General features: G+C 46.5%; 1 protein-coding gene across 2 annotated transcripts in view; it reads left to right on the top strand.

Moving 5' to 3' along the window:
* Nucleotides 1-18,143, top strand: part of WBP4 (WW domain binding protein 4) — a 218,061-nt gene that overhangs the window by 173,928 nt on the left and 25,990 nt on the right. The window contains exon 9 of one of the 2 annotated variants that reach the window (XM_078657391.1): nucleotides 6,719-6,903. In XM_078657391.1, the coding sequence (XP_078513517.1) occupies nucleotides 6,719-6,903 (185 nt within the window). The remainder of the gene's footprint in view (nucleotides 1-6,718; nucleotides 6,904-18,143) is intronic. The other variant, XM_078657392.1, reaches the window with a different exon arrangement.

Below are 18,143 nucleotides of genomic sequence, written 5' to 3'. Positions count from 1 at the left end.
TTCTTCTCGACTCCAGCGGTTGCTTCTGCCCCAAGGTAATCGTGACCATATTTTCCTGACGCTTAAATATGAAGGTGAAGCGCCATTCACTTGTTGTTAAATGCAGAATGCTAAAATGCGTAGGGTTGCAATGTAAAGCTACAAACACGAGATTCCACAAAGATAACTCATTATATATATTATGAGTCTGGCTGTTTTGTTCCTGTTTTCTAATAGTATCGGGTTGGGATACTAATGACCCAGTTTGTGGACTTAATTTATTTTGACAACCTTTACCTTGTGACTGCAGTGTGATTACATCCGTGAACATTGTGTATGGACCAGGGCTCTCTCCCCTGGGTCTCCTTATGCTTGGAATCAATAATCTTCTGTTGTGGGACTCTGATCTCCACCCAGGCATGGACAGCTCCACAGTACCCTCGGATGGGAGCTCTCCTTGGCTGATCCAGCCCAAATACAAACTCTGGCCTGGGCTCCTCCACTTTAGCTCCCATGGACACGTACACAGTTCGTGCATGTGTCGGAGTGCTCTGAGTGCTCTCATGCACAGTGCACATGTGCAGTACAGTGACCTTCAAGGGAAGGTTTGGGTTTAACCCTAAGCTGGTTGACTGTACAGTTCATGTACCTAAGATGTATACATGCAAGATAAAAACAAGCAAGACATCATTGTAGCTGTTGTCACTTGGAGTCTGCTGTTTCATGTGAAGACGCTGGTGAAGGTGAGGGTGGGTCTAGGATGAATTCTGGTGTTTAGTCTGCATTTGAGCACTCTCTAAACTTTGCTCCCTGTGCAGACTCGTACGAGTGTTCTACTAATATAATTAATGTACCTATCTTGGCCCACATCACTGCCACTGGTTGGTTACTTCACCCAGTGGTGGTGATGTGGGTCTATGAAATGTGACTAACTCTCTAAGAATCAAAGGATTGCTGGTGAGGTCTTCATCAGTTGGCCGTCTCTGTGTATTGATGGTCTGAGTTTTGGAAAATGGCTACTAAGGTGATCTATAGTTATGAACATTTTTTAATGATGTAGGGGTGCACACCTCTTTGTCTGCTTTTCTTATTCCTCATTTTTTAAGTCTCTCCTTCGTATAATTGCGTGCAGAAAGGTGATAGGCATGCCCAACTGCCATAAGTCAATAGTGAACTTTATGTAGGATGGGACTCCAGAGCCCCAAAACCTCTCGCACAGCTTCATGCCGCCGCTGGCGTGCATGTTTATTCAAAATGTTCTTTAATCCATTCTCAAGTGTTCCATCATTTAACAATACTCTTTAATCTTCTTTAAACACATATTTCTCTTTTTTTTCTTCCAAATCCACATCAGAGGTATACTGCCATTTTTCAATTTTCTAATATTCAATCTGTGCCAATCCAGGCCTCTTCAAAGAATACGAATAATGCAAAAGTTCATCTCAAGCAGTCTTTTATTTTGCGTAAAAACCCAATGCATTTCGGGCTATATGCCCTTCTTCGCGGGTTACTACAATAAAAATTAACACAAGAGTTAATGCTACAAATCATAAGTAATTGTGTCATCTGCAACATGATTTCATTAATGTATCTTTAAAAAAAAAAGAAAACATTTCATTTTAGTACATTGCATCATCCTCTGTTTTAACTCTACCACACAACAGTCCTTCCCACCCCGGCCGTAATCCAACAAACCTCCCACAGCCCATTTCAACCCACTACAGTTGTCAGATGGTCGATGCAATGTACTAAAATGATATGTTTTCTTTTTTTTAAAAAGATACATTAATGAAATCATGTCGCAGATGACACAATTACTTATGATTTGTAGCATTAACTCTTGTGTTCATTTTAATTGTAGTAACCCCCGAAGTAGGGCATATAGCCCGAAATGCATTGGGTTTTTACGCGAAATAAAAGACTGCTTGAGATGAACTTTTGCATTATTCGTATTCTTTGAAGAGGCCTGGATTGGCACAGATTGAATATTAGAAAATTGAAAAATGGCAGTATACCTCTAATGTGGATTTGGGAGAAAAAAAGAGAATATAAGACCTTTGCTCTTAGTATCTTCTTCATTATCTAATGGTCTATTTGACAGATTAATTATTGGAAGGTTTTTTTCCATTATGATTTTTTGTTGGCCAATCCACAGTATCATTGTCATGAATCTCCAAAGTATCAACCTTTTGGTCAGGCCCTCTCTTTGTGCCTTTTTATCCTTGTTCTAGCCCTATCATTCCAGGACCAGGTTATCTACCTGCACACAATGGCACTTTACTCTAGTCCCGACCTTCCTCTAACAACTTCCCCGCTTATTCCTTCTATTTTTTGTCAAGTGTCCTATCAAGTTCTCCACATAACTTTCTAGAGAATTCCAGGGCCAGTTCTGATATCAAGCTATCACTTTGCTACAAATATCGTGGCATCATGCAATCACACTGATGCCCGTGGGTTACCTTATTGCTTAACCAGTATTGCACTCCATTGGATTCATAGCCTTGGAAAAGCCTCCCCGGTGTTACTGGATGGCCATATGAATTTCTTTGCCCACTTCCTTCCAGCCAGGTGCTCCCACCCCGATATAGATCCAGTCACCTCCGCCGCTGAGTGCTTTTCTTTTTCAGATAAAGTATTGAAATGTTTCAGCTCTTGGATTTGGCCCATTCCACCAATGCTTGCAGTAAGTCTAACCACTGGCAGTAGCCCGGGGTAGCACTCCATCCCTTCGTACTTTTGCTCACGGTGCTCCTCACAGGAACAGTCCAGCCCGAACTGCCAAGGCTGGTCCTCCCTGAAGGGCTTTGGAATATTGCTGAGGAAGCAATTGAGTAGGGTGTATTCTGAGCTCTTCAGAATGAAAGTCCATTAACTTCCTTTATTCTTTGATCCTTTATTTAAGGCGGTAGACTACACTTTCCACCATACCCTTATTCTAATAGCCTGTAAAATGCATCTGAAGGAATGCGCATGCAGATAGGATAGTCTTCCATATTTACTTTGTAGGCTGCTGCATATCTCGTTAAAGCTATTGTTTGTTTACTTTTTGATGATAGGTTATATAGCCATTACTGAGCAATATTTCTATTTCAGGGTGTCTTCACAAAGCTATTACGATGTCAAGAATCCACAAACATGAGAAATATATAAACAGTATTCTTCACAAGTCATTCAAATGGTTGCTACAAATCTTATTACTATTTTGTTCATATTGACAAATCACTCATATGGACTCATGATTTCGTGCTGTTATACAGCTTTTGATTCAGAACCATCCTAGTTTGGCAGGTCTTGGAGCTCCTGAGCCTTTCAGTTTCTAAACCATTCTTAGTTTTTCACAAGGGCTAAGCCATCCATCTGTTATTCTAAAAATGCTCAATGATTTCTCTTTTTTTGACCATGTGCTAGTTGAGCTGAGGCAATAATTGTCCTTTCACATGCTCGTATGTATTACATAAGGACGTTTGTCCAAGACACGCACCATTCTGCACTTGTTGGATAATTTCCTGCACTTCCCAATGCTTTAACGTCCGATAGTCACTCCTACTTGATGTCTAAGCTCATTTCCTTTTTGCTCAGGCTCAATATGTAGGTTTCAGTAATGGGGCGCAAATGCAAGATTGTGAAGTCTGGCGTACTGCCGTGCATTCACAACAATTCGTAATCTTTTGCTGAATAATTCTTCCCGCTTAGTTGCTATTGGAATTGACAATATGAGTGAATAAGACTTCAGTACTTACTTGGTATCTCTTGAACCCTTGGTCTACAGACTTTCCTGTTATCAATGACCATTCTACTTCTCTGACTATTTCATCATTTGATAGGAGACTGCAGTGTGGTCGACCACTCAGAAGGGAAGGGACACATATGCCATTAGGGATTTTGGGTTCCTTTTTTATTTTACAGGTTTTGAAGCCGCCTTGATGATCATTATCAATAGTTAGGAATAGGAAAGAGGAGAAGGAGTAAAGGCATTGGAGTGGCTGAGTAAGTAGTCTTTCCTTTACACTGACTAGAAAGGGGTTATATGACCGAGAGGGCGCCTTTGAATTTAATTAAGTATATTACTAGAACTCTTGGAACTATAAGCCATACGGACTGCTCGATTGTTTTAAATAACAAACTCTTGCACTAGACTCAGAATGTTTTAGATGAACTAACAGAGAATGTATCCATATATTAGGAAATTTTAAATGCAGTAGTCGTTTTTATAAAATGTATTGTTATGGTTTTAATTAACTGAAACAATAAAAAAAATTCAAGTTCAAGTTTAAAGGGTTATATGACCGGTGGTAACGTCCGGACCACCAGCTGGTGACTGTTCAGGTTATTGGAGACTGGAGGTTTAAAGGTCACATACAACCCATCTTACAGTAAGGGACTTAAGACCATTGTAGCATTGTTAGCTAGTTATGACACAAATCAGTAGCATTATCTAGTAGAGCTACTTAAACACCTCTAAAAGGCTTGTATGTTCGAGGCACAGACCTTTGTGCAGAATAGGATAGTCTTTTGCAAGCACCCACACCCTTCAATACTAGAAGATGATTATAGCTCTGTATGACCGCCAGCCTCTCATCCCTGGCACAAAGCCCCTCTCTTTCTAATAACACCCTGTTTGTGAAACATTGCTTATTTAAAAAACAAAAAGTGAGAACTCAAGATATCAATTTCTATGAAACCTTTTTCATTATTTAATAACAATTACTTAAAGAGATTTCAAAATGTACATAAAAACCAGAATATATTCAAGCAGACTCCATTATCATGTTGCAGTCAGTAACAACATTAATTATTGTGTATTTATATTTAAAACATGCATGTAAATAAACAAATATAATTTAAAACGTGGGATGCCTAAGGGAGAAAGATCATGATTAAGAGGGGGTGTAACGTAAGGCAATACAAAATGTGGAAAACGGGGTGGGGAAGGGTAGAATAGTGATGGACACAATGAAGGTCAGATCATAGGTGGGCATCAACACACCCTGGGTGTTTTCTAAGTCTTTCTGGCTATCCCAAAAACCCGTTGAGACTAAGTTGAAGCATTAAGGGCCCCATCCCTGACTTTCCCCCATATTCTTCTTTAAGGCTTAGAGAGCCAGCAGGAAATGGGGCTGGCAGTAATCTCCATTTGTAAGTCCTCTAACTTCATGATAGCCTCTAAAGAATGCGATAAGCACCTTGATGTTACGTGGCATCTGCCACAGCCTGCTTTTTGCCGTAGGGTGAATCGTGTTATGCTGATCCTGAAGACCCTAATGACCTGACATTGCTTCGTTTGTTAATGATGTATTGTACCACAGATGGCATCTGGACCTACATGGAAGTTATTATTTGATACCCACTTCTGGCTTCCATCTGTGTGGGCCGGTAATAGTGCTAGGGTCCGGGCAGCGTCTAACTTTGCATGATGTGCTGTTATTGCCCTGCCTCTGAATGCTGCCACACAAGATTTTCACTCATTGGTGATTTAATATATCTTTCAATCCATATGAACTGCGGTCAACAGTAATAGCACAGAGATCTATTGCTAATGCTTCCTGGTTCCGCCCAAATTCCTCCCCTTTGCCTAAGAGTTTATGCAGAGGCTTCAGGACAGTGACAAAGTTCTTCTCAAATATGCTGTAATACTGGAGTCCTGCTGAGGACATTAACTTTGTGTGGCGCAGGAGCATTTTTGATTGCTTAGACTAATGAACCCTTGGAAACTTCTCCTTTTGCAGATATTGATTGTCTCAAATACTCAACTTTGGTGTTGAGCAAGTTGCATTTCTCAGCACATAGAACCAGATCTATTTTAGAAAACAAGGAGCAAACTTTATGTAGGCTGTTTTATTGCTTTGCAGTATCATTTTGTAAAAGCTAAAATGTCAGCCAGGAAGCATTTTACACAGTTATCCATATTCGATAATAGGTGAAATACTGATACTTCAGACACAAGACTAAGTGCCATCCTTTTGTATTGAAACAAGCCTAAGGGATTTATGAAAGCAGCGAGACTTCTTAATTCATCAGCTAGTTCAATTTGGTTGTAGACATTTCTCAGATCTTGGTAGAGAGGATGGAGCTTCTTCCAAAAGGGTGATCGTATCATTTATTTTTGGCAATGAGTGGCTGTCAGTAATGATGCAGGTGTTTAATGCGCTCAGATTCACATATGAGTTACCATTGGTTTTCTTTCTTGCAAGGACAATGGGTGAAGTCCATTGGCAGCTGTCTTTTCTGTTGGAGTTTTTCCGATAGGACTTGTGAAACTTAACAAACTCTAATGTGCCCTCTCCTTGGTCTCTGTTTCACAGATGTGGAACCTTCCTTGAGTTTTCCTACAGTGGACAAACCCTTGTAGCTTTCCTAAGCTGTCAGAATTTTTTTTCGGTAGGATTGAACGATTTAGGGGTTCATGTCTAGATCCATTTACAGCTGAGACGAGTTCAGGGCGCATCATATTTGCATGAAATGTAAGTGGTGCGTTACTGAAATTTGCTAAATAGATAAATAGCGGCTAAGGTAAAACATTCAATCCACAAAGAGCAAATGGCCCACAATTAAAAAAAAACCCAGTAACCTTCGGATTAACTGTGCTCTGCTCTGTCTCTTGAGTACCAGCTTGCTATCATCTTTGATGTAATATTTAATTTTGTAGATTAATGAAAAAAATATTTGCAAAAGATATTAAATGTGTTTAACTCTATATGAATTATTATGTAATTTGCGCGGAAATCTGTCTTCACCCCAGGAAGAAGAGGAGATAAAAATGCAGGCAGCCAAAGATGGAGATACAGAGACTGAAGCCACGTTAGGAACAAGTGAAGATGTCCAACAGCCGTCTACCACAGGACCAGTAGAAGCCAACATCAGAATAGCAAGGAAGCCTACTGCCTACGGAACCTGGGAAGAAATCAAAGAGGAAGAAGACCCATAGTACGTATCAGTATATATTCAATTGTATCATTGTTTTTTGATTTGTGCATTTTATTCTTCATCATCAGACTGTCAATAATATAAACGGAGAGTTACCCCCACCTGTAGGCAGTATCCCTAAAACACTAGATTATCTCAAAGAGAAAGTTTCGCTTTCTAAAATAAAGAGCAAACTTTTTTAAACACTGTTTTTGAATAGCAGAATTGAAAAGATAAGACAGTAATCAGTGAAATAGCATTTATTTAAATATATCCTAAAAAAAGATTTTTACATGGTCACTTTGAGAGAGTATGCTTCAGGGCCATCCCATAGAGCAGGGCTAATTAAAGTAAATTTATGTCAAACCAAGATCCTTACAAAAGATTCTCTATTTATCTATTTTTCCAAAGAAATACATTTTTGAAAGAGAAAGCAATTCAGAGGGAGGAACAAGTCTGCAACCGTGCCTCTAGAGGGGCCCAAATTAAATCCCTGGAGATCTCTGTAGTGTTTAGGTCTGCCAGTTCTGGCTTTCAGCCAATACCACTAGACCCAGAGTGGTGAAGGACAGCAGTGCTCCTCCTCTCCCACCACTGCTCCAGTCGGCATCTGACCTCGGTGGCACTAATGGTTCGTCTCAGTAAGAGAAATAGCACTCTTTCTGCTCCCACAAATGGGACAGGGATATTATTTCCACAATGTCCTTGTATGTAACAGTGAAGAGATTACTGCTTTCTCTTTAAACAGGACTTGAACCAATCCCCTCCGTTAGAGAAAAACAAGATTCTGATTTTGGCTCAGGTGCTTTCAGCTTTCCAGCAAAAGTAATAGTTGTGCTAGTGGACCTTCAATGTGGCTATTTCCCTAAGCTTGACCTAGCCAAACAATGGAGGTACTTCAGATTCACTGTGGAAATTTAGCAGCACTAGTAAGGGTGCTGCCTTTTGGTCTCAATCCCAACCTCAGATCTTCTCCGTGATCCTTGCCCAGGTGGCGGCCCTCGTGCAGCACTGTTATACCTGAACTATTGCCACATCCGATCACCATGAATGGTGGAAGTTGATGGTGTGCCTGACAAACTGTTATATATTGGGGTCTCATGCATTTACCTTGCTTGGTACTATCGTAAGGGATTCAGTTCCTAGGAGGTTTTATATTCCCGCCTGATGAAAACCTTTCTTCTCCTAGAGAAGATGACGTCACCAGCAAAACAGAAGATCATTCCTTTTTAATAACTTGAGTCCTATTTACATGTACATATCTTATGGAGCCATGCAATCAAGGCATTTTAGCATTCCAGTCGGAGAAGATACTCCAGACAAATAATATACAAAGATACATAAAAGGAATACAGTGTTGTAGTGTGGATCTGAAAGAGACACGTTAGTGATAGAATCCTTACCTTAGAATATTCCCTAGGCGCCAGACTGTATCTGGAAAGTTTTGCGTAGCAGTAGCGTCGGTAGGTGGCGTTGTGCAGCTATGCGTTCGTCACTGGCGTCGTGAGTGCCGAGATGATGTCACGGAGACTACTTAGGCACCACCCATGCGCGCTGACGTCTGTTCTTTCTTTTTCCGCGCAAAAAGCGCAGATCCGGATTGAGCACGTACCTCGGTCATTTTTTGACTACTTTTTGAGACTTTTTGTCTCCTCCTCTTGTCTCCTGGTGCACGTAGGGATGCCCTGATTTAAGTCTTGTGGGTCGTGCCGCCGTAACATGTCGGTGACAGACCCCCACGATGTGTGCCTTTACTGCTTGGAGACTGACCATGACTCACGAGACTGTCGAGCCATGGCCCCGAAGGCCTTGCGTGAGTGGCGCCGGAAGTTGCTGGAGGTCCAGCACTCCTCTCAACGCCCCTCCGGGTCTATGGGCCGTTCACAAGACCACCTGCGGGACCGGAGCCGTCGCTCCTCGGGCTCTAAGTCTTCGCCATCGGATTCCGGTAAGCGACCGACGTCCCCCCGTCGCTCCTCGGAGGCGGACGAGGAGGACAGGGGCTCGGCTCCTGCGGTTCCTCAGGAGCCGGGGAGTCCCGCGGCCTACCCGCTATACCAGAGTCCGTCAGCGACTCCCGAACAGATGCAAGAGTTTCTTGCTGCCATGGACCGCCTCTTTAGGCCACGGGCTCCCGTCGGCGCGCCTTCGGGCCCCGCGGTCCCGTGTCCAGATCCTGTAGGCCTGGCGGCTCCGCCATTGGCGCCAGCCCCAGCGCCACAGGATTCTGCACCGCCGGCTCCGGCACCACGAGGCGCAGTATCTCCGGCCTCGGCGCCGCCCATGGCTCGGCTGCACTGGGTGCCGTTCATCCCACCCCTGCCCCGGTTCTCGGACCATTTTGTTCTGGACTTGGATCCGCATTGGGATACAGCCCCGACCGGCGCCGTTTTTGGCGCCGTTCCTGACACCACTTGCCCCCTCTCCGGCTCCCTATACTCTGGAGCAGGACAAGGACTGGGATGGCTCCGAGGACCCTCTTGCCCGGCAGTGTGACTCCGAGCAGGATTGGGTGGACGACCTTAAAGATGCGGGCAAGCTTGAAGTGTCTTCTGACCCGGGGTTTGCCTCTCCTCCACCTACTATGTAGGAGGGCGCTTCCTACACCGTGGTGCTGTGGCGAGCTGCAGAGGCTCTCCATCTCAACCTCCCTACGGTGGCCCTTAAGACCAACCTCCTTACGGAGGTGCTCGGAGCCGCTGCTCCCTTTCAATGAGGCACACACCGAAGTCCTCTTGGGCACTTGGTTGCGACCGGCCTCGGGGACACCGGTGGATAAAAACATCGCTAGGCGTCCCCGCCTGGCGATCCTGCCTTCTTGACCACTCACCCCACTCCTGAGAGCCTGGTCATTCAGGCCTCGACGTCGCAGAGTGCCTTTCCCACTGCTCCGCCGGATAAGGACTCTAAAAGGCTAGACCAATTTGGCAAGATGGCAAGAGGTTGTTCTCCTCAGCCAGCTTGGGGTTACGGTTGGTTAACACTGCCTGCTTATTGGGCCGTTACTCCCACGCAGTGTGGGATTCCGTAGCCGAGGTCTTGCCTCAGTGTTCTGAGGAGGTCCAGGCTGTCCTTTCCCAAGCGATTGCGGAAGGCAAGGATGCGGCGAAGTTTGCCATCAGGTATGGTTTGGACACCACTGATTCGTTGGGCAGGGCGATTTCCACGACTGTGGCGTTGCGGCGCCACGCCTGGTTGCGTTCAACTGGGTTCTCTCCCGATGTCTAGAGCTCGCTCATGGACATGCCCTTTGATGGCTCCCGCCTTTTTGGCGATAAGGCCGACAATGCCATGTAGCGCTTTAAAGACTCTCGGGCCACGGCCAAGTCTTTGGGTCTTTCCACCATGAACCCTGCGATGCCTGGATTTCGTTCCTTTTGTGGCCAGGGCAAGGGCACCCAAGCACGCTCCTCCAACAAGCCTGTGCAGAACCAGCCTCAGCGCGGCCGTGGATTCCGCAGGGGTGGGTCTGGTAACCAGCGCGCGGATCAGTCCACCTCCGCTGCTTCCGCCTCTAAGTCTTCCTAATCCGAGCTTCAGGGAGCATGCCGGTGGGTGGCAGGGTCCGCCACCCCCTCGACCACTGGCGTGAAATTACATCGGACAAATGGGTGCTGCAGATAATCTGCCAAGGGTACTCGCTCCCCTTTCTGTCCTCCCCTCCAGCCATGCCACCTCGGTACCACCGCATGTCGTGGGATCATTCGGCTCGTCTCTGTCAGGAAGTCACAGCCCTCCTGGCCAAGGGAGCCATCAAGTGCGTTCCTGGTCAGGAAGTAGGGAGTGGTTGTTATTCCCACTACTTTCTGGTCCCCAAGAAGGACAAGGGGGGCCTGCGCCCCATCTTGGACCTTCCAGACGTCAATCGCTTCCTTCGGAAGGAGAAGTTCAGGATGCTGACTCTGGCTCAGGTCCTGGCTGCCCTGGACCCTGGAGACTGGATGGTAGTGTTGGACTTGCAGGACGCTTATTTTCACATTCCCGTCCTGCCGGCCCATCGGCGCTACCTGTGGTTCATAGTAGGCCGGGAGCATTTTCAGTTTGCTGTGCTCCCCTTCGGCCTTACCAGTGCCCCTCGGGTGTTCACAAAGGTGATGGCGGTGGTCGCAGCTCATCTACGCAGGTCAGGGGTGTTAGTCTTCCCCTACCTCGACGACTGGCTGTTGAAGGCGGGCTCGCCCCAGGCGGTTGTCACCCACCTCCAGACTACGGCCGACCTCCTGCATTTGCTGGGGTCTCAATCAATGTTCCGAAGTCTCACCTGAGTCCCTCTCAGAAGCTCCCCTTCATCGGAGCGGTTCTGGATTCAACGCTGTTTCGGGTTTATCCTCCCGAGCAGCGAGTCCGCGATATTCAGCCTATGATTCCGCTCTTTCAGCCTCTATCCCGGGTTTCAGTCAGGATGATCCCCCTGCCTGCATACTGCTGGTGACACATGCCAGATGGCATATGCGGGCTCTGCAGTGGGACCTGAAGTTTCATTTGGCACAGCATCAGGGCAACCTGTCTGATCACGTCCATATCTCGGAGGGCGCTGCACGACAGTTGCAGTGGTGGCTTACGAATCTCGATTGGGTCAGTGGCAGATCCCTCTCCCTACCCCACCAGAGCACACACTGGTGACGGATGCGTCCCTCCTGGGATGGGGAGGCCACATGGGAGAGGCAGAGATCAGAGGGCTCTGGTCTCCGGCGGAGTTCCGGCTCCATATCAACCTTCAGGAGCTGCAGGCGATCCGCCTTGCATTGAAGACATTCCTTCCCTCTGTCTGTAGTAGTGCATGTGTTCACGAACAACACCACTGCCATATGGTATTGCAACAAACAGGGCGGGGTGGGGTTGTGGTCTCTGTCAGGAGGCTGGAACATCAAGGCATTACCTTGGTGGTTCAACACTTGGCAGGTTCTCTGAACGCCAGGGCGGACGAACTCAGCTGCCGGTGCATGGTGGATCACAAATGGCGTCTGAACTCTGACATGGTGCATGGTCTCTTTCTGCAGTGGGGAGAGTCTTGGTTTGATCTATTCGCCACCGAAGAGAACACGCAATGTCATCAGTTCTGCGCGTTGGAATTTCCAAGGCGGCACTCACTCTGCGACGCTTTTTGTCGCGAGTGGAGTTGCAGTCTATTGTACAACTTTCCGCCTATACCACTTCTGCCCAGAGTGCTGAAGAAGATCAGGGGCGTCATTCTTGTGGCTCCGGACTGGGCTCGAAGAGTATGGTATCCCGAGCTACTCAGTATGAGCATCGTTCCCCCAATCCGTCTGCCTCTTCGGGAGGATCTTCTGTCGCAGCAGCAAGGGACGGTCCTCCACCTGAACCTGTCCAGCCTCCACCTCCATGCATGGAGATTGAGCCGCGACAGTTGACACCTTTTGATCTTCCTCCCGAAGTCTACGATGTCATTCTGGCTGCCAGGCGTCTCTCCACCAAAACGTTACACGCCTGCAGGTGGAACAAATTTGTGGCATGGTGCACATCGAAAGCTGTGGATCCCCTTTCTGACATTCTTTCTGAGGTTCTTCTGTTCCTTCTCTCTTTGGCCAAGCAGGGCCCTGCTCTGGGCACTATCAAAGGTTATCTTTAGGCCATCTCCGCCTTTCTACGGCGTCCAGATCAGCCTTCTCTTTTTAAGTCCCCGGTTGTTAACCGTTTTCTGAAAGGCATTTCGCATACGTTTCCACCCGTACCCTTCATAATGCCTCAGTGGGACTTAAATCTTGTCTTGACTTTTCTGATGTGCGCTCCCTTCGAGCCCCTTCATAACTATCCTTTGCGTCTTCTCACCTTAAAGACTGCTTTCCTGGTTGCTATCACCTCTGCCAGAAGAGTGAGTGAGCTCCAGGCTCTTTCTTCTAAACCTACTTTCCTTTCTATTCATCCAGACAAGGTGGTTTTAAGGATCCGTCCTTCTTTTCTGCCAAAGGTTGTCACGCCCTTCCACATCGGGCAGACCATCACTTTGCCCACCTTTCCGCCTCCGCATCCTTCAACAGAGGAAGAGAGGCTCCACCGTCTGGACCCAAAACGTGTGCTCTCGTTCTATCTGAAGCGCACACAACAGTTCCGAGTGGATGACCAGCTCTTTGTTGGCTACGTGGGCGCCAAAACGGTTGGGCTGTGCACAAACGGACCATCTCCCGGTGGGTCGTTCTGTGCATCAAAGCTTGTTACTCCTTGGCCAAGAAGGAGCCTCTTGTGGGGCTGCATGCCCATTCAACCAGGGCAACTACAACCACTACTGCCTTGGGACGCGGCGTTCCCTTGCAGGACATTAGTCAAGCAGCTATGTGGGCCTCGCTGCACACGTTTACCAAGCACTACTGCCTTGACAGTCCGGTCCGGAGGCACGGCTTCTTTGGCCGTTCTGTGCTCCATGACTTTCTGGTGTAATCTTGTTCGCAGACCCTCCCCCGGGGTTGGTCTTGCTGGGGTATCTATTCTAAGGTAAGGAATCTATCACTAACGTGCATCTTTTAGATGCACAAGTTACTACTTGTGTAACGAAATATCTGTAAGATACATTAATTAGTGATGGATTCCTTACCGCCCTACCCATCCTCCCCGTTCTACGAACTGATTACTAGGGTTAAGGTCCCCTTTTAGGGCCCTTGTGTTATGCACCAATGGTCAGTATCTTGCATGGCTCTGCGTTTTGGTGCGGAAAGTCTTGTACAGAACTGACGTCAGCGCGCATGGGTGGCGCCTAAGTAGTCTCCGTGATGTCATCTCGGCGCTCACGACGCCAGTGACGGACACGGAGCTGCACGACGCCATCTACCGACGTGCAGGGGTACTGCTAAGCAAAACTTTCTGGATCCAGTCTGGCGCCTGGGGAACATTTTAAGGTAAGGAATATCACTAACTAATGTCTCTTAGAGATATATCGTTACACAAGTAGTAACTTGTGCATTAACACCTTTGACACAGGCAAATACCAGAAACCGTGAGAGGTTTTGCCAGGAGAAGCACAAGATTGGCTTGCTCTTAATTTTGAAATGTAAGTGAAACTCTGATTCTTACGTAGTTTGTCTAATCTTTAAATTAAGTGATAATCTGTCCATGATGTGCACATTCCATATCGCAGACCTCTACACCTGTAAGCAGCCGTTTCCATGATTCTCCAGCACTTTGTTTTCATGGTTCAAGCAGCGAGAAAGTTTGAAATTAATTTGTTCATCAACAAGCTCAGTCACCTAAAGGAACGACTAACTGAGGGAACAGTAAAAAAAATCATATTTTATATAACTATGGATTACCTTCCAAAAGCAATTTACAGACCAACAATGTGACCCTTGACCCCTTGTTTCGGGCAAGCTCGCCAGTAACCTGTGGGGCCCACATATATGGTCTGCAGCCTCACTGTGACCTGTCTATTTATGTTGAAAAAAATTGAACACCACCCTGATATATAATATTGATTCAAGAATCATATGACATGCTTATGAACATTTCTGTTGAGCAGCTTATCTTTCATTTGTGCGTCATTTGAAACGGTCAACATCTTGTAACTTGTATAAGGTGGTTTTCAATTTTATGCTGGATTTCAGTACAGATATATGTTTTATGCAACTAATCCTTTGTCGAGGATTTTTCTGTGTTATCCTATCTAGTGACGAAGCTGAATATAGTGAAACATTTATTTTTTCAGTCCAATTAAAGGCTTTCTTTCACTATGATAGTGCCAGCAGTATTTCATGTAATGGAGGTACATGTTCCCTATAATAATGCAATATCTGTATTTTCGAACAATGAAGTGAGCGGAAAGGAAACATGGGCCTGCCTCAGGCTTATATCACCTTCCTTCAGTACCACAGTGATCCATGGAATGTTTACAGGTTTCAAAACTGTTGTGCTATTATCGAGAAAGTCATCATAGACTATCAAGGCGGATAATACTGCATTACTTCTCATTGGAGAACCAGTACGTGAGCTGCAGTAGTATAACTTTTGGTCGCTTGTAAGCCCACCCCTTTTACAGACAGATTTATAAAGGACTTTGTCCACCTTCCTTGTGTTTATTTTACCAGAGAAGACTAAATGCTTTTGCTGAAAGATTTTAAGACCCTATTTGATCCTAATGTTGACAATTAGGACTCTATGTCTCAACTATGGCATCTTTATTTCCTTCACCGGCAGGTCGTTTTAGACAGTGTTCTGGAGGTTTGACCATTATGTTTCTTAAAGCATTTATCACCCTCAATATATAGAAACACAGGCATTCTATCCTGTCCGCCTCCCACTGGAAATCACAACATGATGGCAAGCTCTGGAAAATTGCCCTCTCCTCAGATACTCATTTCCTTAGCTTGTTTAAAAGTTCTTTTAAAACCTGATGTCTTTTGCAAATGCACTATAGTAGATCCGGAAGTGATCGCGATGTTTGACTATGGAAATAGATGATATCACCTGCGAAAATGGCAAATGATAGTGCTCTCCTTGTGAGCAAATGCCATTAAATGTTCTTTTGCCATGTAGCTTCTGCATCAAGGGTTTATGTTGCCTCTTGCTAAGTCAACTGACTGAAGCAAGATAATTATCACTATTTCTGGTATGGGTTCAGCCAAAAATTTGCCAGGATTAATTTTATCTTTTTGGGGCTTGTGCCCATCTTCTTTAATACCATGTTTAAGTAGGTCTAGTATTCTCGAATACCTATTAACAAAAGAATTATTTAGGGTCTGTCTTTTTGTCACCACCTGTTCCTCCGCATTAAGTGAATTCTGACATTATTCACAACGTGTCTCTCTTTGATAAAGGCAGCTTTGCTTGAAGATGAGAGTTTGAGCATTATTATGGATGTTAGCATTTACATGAATTATTTGTGGCTCTATTCATACACTTGATTGGTCAACACTAAACATTTTTTTCCCACTATCATTGTGAGGATAGAGTTCATCATGGGATTTTTAATCGTGCCCATTTGGAGGAATGAATGAAACACTTTAGCAAGCAGAGTGGAAAACAGGGCACTTAATGTTTTATAAAATGACTTTGAGAAGCCTTCTCGGCTTAGAGTTTTCTTGCCAGGCATATCTTTCAATGCCACTACTTTTTACTTTATCTTCAGTAATGATCCTCCAGGGTCCTGCATTGTCTCAGTTTTAAGCGTAGGCAAAAGGGCTCATTCTAATTTTGGTACTCAGCGGAAAATGGTCAAGATGAGTTTTGCCATGAAGGTTTGATGACATTCTTCTTTATTTTGGTATTGGTGTGATTAAGTTGCTTGATTACTTTTCTTTTTAATAACTCATTATATTGATTTGATAGGAGCATTGGAAATCATTGTCGTCCATACATGTTTCCTTTTGCAGTAAATAACAGAAATAGCAGCCAACAATAGTCAGACATTGAGCCCACAGCCTCCCAGGCATTCCTATCCCCCCGCCCCTTTAATTGCATCCCATTCTAGTGTCATTTTCATGACACCATGAAGCAACAATCTCTTCGTCAGCGGCTCTAGCCCCGGAATGTTCTATTTTTTTCGTCTAGCTAACCGGCAATGGTATGTACTGGTTCTAGGCACACTCCCTGGTAGTCCGCCCATACCTGCCATATTTTGCTGTATTTCTGGACAGGTCCGGGCCTTGTACACCGATTTACCAATACCCATGCAACGGTCTAGACCCTTTTTAGGTCGAGGCCTGCGTCGCACTGCGTAAGCAGTGGGTGGAGTCTGAGATTTTATGTTTTGGCTACAGTAGGGCTTGAACCCGCCCCTCTTCTCCATTGGCTAGCTTCCTAAACGGAGGCCAGCCATTGGAGGAGAGGGGCCTCACTCTGTTCAAGCCCCGTCTTTTTGCGATTCGGGGGCATGTTTTTTGCAGTTTTTAAGCCGTGACGTCATCCGTCACTCAAATGCTAAAAACACGCCCCCCGAATCGCGAAAATGTCGGCGCTTTGCGGCAGCCATTTCAGGCCGACCGCCGCCGGAAGAAGTCGTCCTCAGGTGAGTGCTTGTTTTTTTTCCGTCTCATCTCGTGCGTTCATGTCTTGTTTTCATGGATGCCGCGTGCTCCTCTGCGGCTGCTCGGACAGCTCGACCTTCCATCATGTCTACCTTAAGAAGCCCCCTTTCCCTGCCCCGCTTCCGCCATCCTCGGCCCACAAGTGCGCCAAGAACACACCCACGTAATTACAATTATTTGAATGTCTGGAGCCACCATTACCAGCCAATTTAGTGCGAATAAAAACCTGCCTGCAGTCGCGCCGGGTCCGTGAAGTGAAAAGAGGCGATTAATCAGAAGTGATGCCAGCCCGCGCCCCGGAGACGGCACGGCGGGAAAACGGCTGCTGGGGGGAGGGGGGCGCGCGGGCTGCAGGGGGGAAGAGCAAACAATCTGCGCTCGAGGACAGCCGCGCCGGGCTCTCTGCGCGCGCCTCTTGGTGTCTCGGCATGCAGGGCGCACACCTTCCGGTGCTGTGAAAGGCTGAGTGCAGGAGCGGGCCAGGCTTCAGCTTGAACGCTTTGTCCAGATGGGAACAAGCAAAGCCCAGCAAAGAGACGTTTTGTTTTGTGTGGACAGAACTACCACGATAGGGAGTCTGGCAGTAATAACGCTTTATGAGGGTGGTTCGTTCAATTGTTTCGAGGCCATGGTTGTCGTAGGAAGCGGACAGCATTGGAATGCAAAGAAGAAGAACAGGAAACCCACAGCAGCGCCTCGCAGGCTAACACTCCAATGGGGATTAAGGAAGCGTGGCTCTGAGGACCCTTCCATGGTCCTGTGCACGAGCTGCCACTAGATGCAGGTGGGATGTGAAATGTCAGTTGAAGACTGTTACCAGGGGGAATTAACACCTGCTATGGACTGGACCCTCTCACATGCCAGTGCTCCGTTCCTTGATGCTTCATGTTCATTTACATCAGGGGTGTCTTGATGAGTTCAGGAGGGTCTGATCCATTCCAGATATACAGGCAAGCGCCTATTAGCTTGCTCTCCTGCCCCCTGGCTGTGCTTGCTCTCCTGCCCCCTGGCTGTGCTTGCTCTCCTGCCCCCTGGCTGTGCTTGCTCTCCTGCCCCCTGGCTGTGCTTGCTCTCCTGCCCCCTGGCTCTGCTTGCTCTCCTGCCCCCTGGCCGTGCTTGCTCTCCTGCCCGTGCTTGCTCTCCTTCCCCCTGGCAGTGCTTGCTCTCCTGCCCCCTGGCTGTGCTTGCTCTCCTGCCCCTGGCTGTGCTTGCTCTCCTGCCCCCTGGCTGTGCTTGCTCTCCTGCTCCCTGGCTGTGCTTGCTCTCCTGCCCCCTGGCTGTGCTTGCTCT

The sequence above is a fragment of the Lissotriton helveticus genome, chromosome 8, assembly GCF_964261635.1.
Source record: "Lissotriton helveticus chromosome 8, aLisHel1.1, whole genome shotgun sequence".
NCBI lineage: Eukaryota > Metazoa > Chordata > Amphibia > Caudata > Salamandridae > Lissotriton > Lissotriton helveticus.
Note: the sequence above shows the minus strand (reverse complement) of the source record. Positions and strands in the feature narration are given on the sequence as shown.